Source organism: Lissotriton helveticus, chromosome 2_1 (genome assembly GCF_964261635.1).
Source record: "Lissotriton helveticus chromosome 2_1, aLisHel1.1, whole genome shotgun sequence".
In the NCBI taxonomy this organism is placed as follows: Eukaryota; Metazoa; Chordata; class Amphibia; order Caudata; family Salamandridae; genus Lissotriton; species Lissotriton helveticus.
Window position 1 is genome coordinate 1,223,749,331 of NC_136059.1, and position 6,000 is coordinate 1,223,755,330.

The 6,000-nt window shown below is 42.2% G+C and overlaps 1 protein-coding gene across 1 annotated transcript in view; it reads right to left on the reverse strand.

Moving 5' to 3' along the window:
- RRH (retinal pigment epithelium-derived rhodopsin homolog) overlaps window positions 1-5,740 on the reverse strand; it is a 196,244-nt gene extending 190,504 nt beyond the window's left edge. The window contains exon 1 of the mRNA XM_078677484.1: window positions 5,599-5,740. Within this exon, the coding sequence (XP_078533610.1) occupies window positions 5,599-5,740 (142 nt within the window). The remainder of the gene's footprint in view (window positions 1-5,598) is intronic.
- Between the last annotated feature and the right edge of the window lie 260 nt (window positions 5,741-6,000).

A 6,000-nucleotide genomic window follows, 5' to 3' on the forward strand; every position in this document is an offset into this window, starting at 1 on the left:
TCAGATTAGGAATTACCACCTAAACACATATATGGGAATTCCCAATGCTAGCCTAAGAGAGGAGTACGACTCACAGTAGTGAGAAACAAAATAGGCTGTTTGTCACTACCAGAACATGTCATACAATAAAGACACACGTCCTACCTTTTACTTACAAAGCACCCTGCCCACAGGGCTACCTAGGGTCTACCTTAGGGGTGACCTATATGTAGTAAGAGGGGAGTTTAAGTCTTTGACAAGTAGTTTTAAATGCCAAGTCAAAGAGGCAGTAAACTGAGGATGCAGGCCCTGAAGTGGCAGGCCTGAGAAAGGTTGGAAAAGCTACTTCAGTGGGTGGCGCAATCAGTGCTGCAGGCCCACTGGCAGCATTTCAATTACAGGCCTTGGGTATATCGGACTTACATGAAACTCAAATAGGTGTAAACTAATCATACCATGTTTGGAGGAGAGAGCATGGGCACTTGAGCACTGATTAGCACTGGTAAAGTGCCCAGAGTCCTAAAGCCAACAAAACGTAGGTCAGAAAAATAGGCAGAGGAAAGCAAAAAAAGTTTGGGGATAACCCTGCAAAAATGGCAAGGACCAACAGGGGACGAAAGCTAGAATATTTGAGAAGTTAGATTCAAATTGTACCTCTTTTAACTTCCTAACCCCTCTGGCATCATCTTGATGACCAGCACTTAGAGATATTTTGTGATGGGTGTCTTATAAAAGTGTTGTTAGATGATGATAATAATAATAGTAAAAATAGACTTAATGATAGTAGTAGTAATAATAATAATAAACCAACCACTGGAACATTGGCTTTAAACCAGTGCTTTTATATCTCAAATGCAGATGTTTTTTGCAGCTGGGAACCACAGTGCACCTTTGGCTCATGAGTTGTGGTGATTAAACATGTACCTGCTTTGTAAATATTTTGGCAGGTTCTCAGATGCCTGGACTCAAACTCACTGAATTGTCCCACTTTTTGCCACCGCCGCCGAGATATTAGGATGCAGATTCAAAGTACTTGATGGATTGTGGCATTCTGTCTGACATCTTTGTTTCACTGTTGAGCCCAGTAGGCAAAGTCAAAGTAAGAAAACTGAGACTTGAAGTTTCCAGGAACCCTCAATAACTTTGGGAGGTTTGTACCTTCCCCCACTTGATATCTTTGCAATTGAAAACTATGGGGGGAAAAGACACAACCAGGACTAGGCATTGAGCAGATGTATCAATGCTATGCTCTACTCTTTTCCAAACATACTATTGCCTCAGTCAGTAAGCCTTGACTAACTGCTAGTCCTTGCTACTCTTGGAGAGTAAAATATACAAAGACCGAAACTTATTTATAAAAATGGAATGTATTCATACATGATGTTCACTGGTAAACAACAATACTCACTGCGGTCAGTGTCCAGTAATCACCTACTGTTCCAGGACAGAGACAAAAGGCCCTGATAACAAGTGCGTTAGGTGAATTTCAATATGCGTGGTGACTTTATATGCGTAACTCTCTACACTGCACTGACCAAAGTCCCATTAAATGCGCAGAAAAATCGATGGGGTAATCAGCCTCACAGTTTTCTCCAGGTCAAATTCGGCAGGAGAAATGTGCCAGCAAATCACTGAGACCTACAGATTGAAGAGCAGAAAGTTCCAAAACCTGCATGTTATTCACCATTATTACAGGAAAATTTACAATTGGCAATATTTAGGTCACCAAATAAATAATAATTTCCAGGGCATTATTATTTATTACGTTCAATAAATATTGCAAAAAATACAGGGACGCTCATGGTGAGGGCCTTTACGGCCTCATTTAGATTTTGCCAGATGCATGATATTTGCTGAAACATGGCAGACATCCCATCCTCCAAACTCAGAGAACCCTACTCTACTTGGGAAGCACCATATTTCCAAAGGTGGAGCCTACATTCACCCCACCCGTGAAAACCTTTTGCCGTTGGGTTGTCTGCCACTGAGTCATAGGTCAATGTATGACAGAATATGCACTCAATTGAAGGCGGTCATTCCACTGTACATTTTTCCTCCTTTAGAGGGCCAAAAAAAACCTGGAAAGCCCAAGCAGTAAAACAAAAAATTGGCCGATCTGCTGGAAGAAAACTCTCCATGTGGCAGGAACACTTTTTTGGGGGGTGTTCAATAATAAGCTTCCACTTTGGGAGTTTGATTTAGAAAAACAAGAAACTTTGCTTGAGTGGACACATTACTAAAGTATCCAAAAAGTGATCGATGGAATTCTTGCATTAATCTCCACCAGTGGTAATTACTATCCCAATCCATTATTATTTTGCACACCATGTTGCCTCAGTTTGGACCCAGCTCTATGCAACTTATTCTCAACCCTAGCCCAATGGGAACAGTCCAGCATGGTTACTCCCATGTTATGGGCTCATCAGCTGAGTATAGCTTGGTTCCAGTGACCCAGTGTGCACAGGACACACGTCTGGGCATACCCGTCCAAATTATTTATTTATTTATTGAGTGCTATATAGCCCAAACTAGACGCGAAGGTATTAGAGCACTTCACAGAGATGTCACAGCAGCAATAACATGAAATACATTTGGAGTAAATAAAAATACATAGTGACACTATATAAAAATAGAATACAATATATGGTAGGATATATGGACAAGTAGTTCGGAGGTAGTTATGGTCGGGTATTACATAATTGGGGCAAAGTGGATGCACATAGCTGGCACAGCAGCAATTACATGAGTTACATATGGAATAAAAGAGAATACATAATAACAGCATATAAAACTTAGGGCGACATACTAAAGAATACAAGAAGTGATGGATGGAAAGCTTGAATTACACTTAGACACTGGTAATTACTCAGGGCAGGATCCCAACTCATTATTATTTTGCACATCATGCCACCTATGTTTGGACCCAACCATATACAAATCAGTCTCGACCCTGCTCCAATGCTGTTCCGTCCAGCATGGACTGCCAAGCCAGGTCCTGTCTGAACTGGAACAAAAGCAAACCCAAACCTGTTATAATCTTGATATGGGCTTATCAGCCGGGTCTGGCTTGGTTCCACTGACAGTGGGTACAGGACCCACATCTGGACATACCCATCCTACTTAAGGCGACATACTAAAATATATAAAAAGTGATGGATAGAATGTTTTAATTAAACTCAGCTGCTGGTAATTATTTGGGTCACATCCCAATCCATCGTTATTTTGCACACCATGCCACCTCTGTTTGGATCCAGCTATATGCAAATCCTTCTCAACCCTTCTCCAGTGGGAGCAGTCAAGCCCGAACTGCCAAGCCAGGTTCTCAGTGAACCGGAACACAAGCAACCCAGGACCGGTTTTGCCCTTGTCATGGGCTCATCAGCTGGGTATAGCTTGGTTTATCTGCAACTAAATTCCTGCTCTCGTTAATGACTCTGTCCTAGAACATCTTTCTTGCATCACATCTCATCAGAGCCATGCGTCCATCACACTCACCTCGCCTCTAATCACACCATCGCCTTCTTATACATTTCAAAACCTTGAATGTACAGTAAGCATTGCCTTAATCCAAGACTGTTAACTTGCAAATACACATTGTTGTTTTCATATGGTATGAAGGAAACCTTCCACAAACGCCTTAGCTTTATGTTCTTAATTGTGTAATTATGTTCATTTAAAAATCAATACAAATATTCAAGTTGAGAAAGTCATTCTTTATGTTGTTTCGATTTCTTTATTTTTAGTTTACAAGTACCAGAAAACAACAGTCAACGGTCCTCTATGTGCATGTGTAGTTATGGCATGGTTGTAACAGAAAATCAATTAAAGTATGTCTCATACTTAATACAGTTATTTAGGACACTGTATGTCCAGGTAACATTCTGTGAAGGCACAATCTATAAAGAAAATAAATTTGTGTAGCTAGTTCTCTTAATAATTGTAAAACTCATAAACGTCTGTATGTAGTAACCATTCTATGGGACGAATAGCATGCTGGGGGTCAAGAGCGTATGGGATTGCTGTTCACTTGTCCAAGTGCTATGTAACATCTTCATGTTATGTTTATAGTGTTCCCCTATAACTTAAAGCCATCTGGATAGTGATAGCAGCATTCTCACAGATTCGCACTGAATGGCTGCAGCAGTGGTAAAGTCCAAAGAGGCATATCAGCAAGGGCCGGCGATAATTATCGCTAAGCGCACATAGTGCTAGGATAATTATCGCCGGCCAACTCTGAATTTTTTTGCAGAAATAGCGTGCTATCAGCAACATTTATCGCCAAAGCGATAAAATTCAGAGCGCAAGCTGCCAACTGTGCGATTATCGCTGGAAATCAAGCGATAATCGCACAACTTTTGGCGATAGCTTGCTGATAGGGCTACACATACTTAGCCATGATATCTACCTTCCATAGGATATCATGACTAAGTCAGTTTCAAAGCAGGCGTAAGGAAAGTAGCGATAACAGAGGTTATCGCTACTTTTCTTGTTGCTATGCTTCTTTGCGTGAGACTTGATAATAGGAGAAATGTCGCTTAGCGACATTTCTCCCGTTATCCTGGGGAGGAACGCCCACTTTGCATCTCATTAGAGATGCAAAGCTGGGCGTTAAGGGTGTTAAGGGAAAGGGCGAAGAAGCATGGATTCACGCGTTAGCGTGTCCTTGCTAATAGGGCGTTAAAATTATCGCCGCTTTTCGTCCGAAAACGAAAGCTAAAGCGGCAATAATTTTAACTCTGGCCCTTGCTGATATGCCCCAAAATGCACACAACTATCAGATTAGTAACAAAAGCCAAAAAAAGAGCCAACACATAGCAACGGATGTTACTTGCTGTCAATTGAAGCGAGAATACAACTCAAATCATGAGGTGCAAGTCACAAAGATTTTGCTGGGAGTGGGTGTGACCTATGCCTGTGGTACTCCTAGTTTACTACTGAATTTCAGGAGTAAACGAAGAGTACGAGTCGTACATGAGAAGTCACAGCAAAATCTATACAAATCGGACCCTGGTGCAACGAGTGCAAATACACACTTGTCTGACTGCATAACTCCATAACAAACTGATCATCTCAAAGGAAGTGCACAAGACCCATAAATAAATCATGTGCGTCATTGGACAACCCAGGACTGAAAATCTAAAACAGCGATCCAAGCTTTTTTCTTTGCATGTCCCGAGGTTATGGAATCTTCCATGCTCCCATGACATGGAGCTACTCAGAAGGGACTCAAAATGCACCTGTTGGAAACCTTTGTCACTTTTAGCCTCCCAGCCCCTCATCTTTACATGGCAAACTCCAAGCTGCCAGGCACGCCGTATTTCAGTGCTAGGTGCACTAATAAAAGGCTACACTGTCACAGAATAAAGAGCTTTCTCTTAGTCAACTTTTGCTTTGGGTTGGGGGGGGCATAATTTCTAAATGAGCGCAACGTTGTCAGCTATTCTTCTTGTTAATGAAAATTTGCACTGACTAGGTCCAAAAAAATGTCATTACAAATTCTACTACCTGTATTTCTCTAATACACATTTTACAACATGTATTTCTTATTTCCAACCACCCTACCACAGATAAACAACTCCCATCTTCAAAGCAGGCCAGTAACTGCAGAGACCGCCGTACCTGCTGTTATTAAGTAGGCTGCTACGATGTTGTGTTCGGCCTGAGAAAATACGGAGTGAATGTGACCGTCGGTGTCCGTGGACGAGTTGGACGATTCATTTCCAAAAGATTCGGGCGGGAAAGGCGGTAGGGTGCCGTCCATCGCTAGCCCTTTGGGGATAAAACCACGTAACCACGTCTTCCACGGTACTCTCTGCCTCAAAAAAGTTGAGCACAAAGCTACTATTGAAAGAAATTACGAGGTGGGGCGAAGAGGAGAGAGCGTTCGCTGAAGGGGCACACAAAAGGCGCTTAAGCGTTCCCAGGGCCTGCAGACAGCAGCTTGTTAGTGAAACAAAGGCCGGCACAGAGCTCCACGCACTTCCAGAGAAACGCCGAGGTTGCAGCCCTAGTACCAAAGAG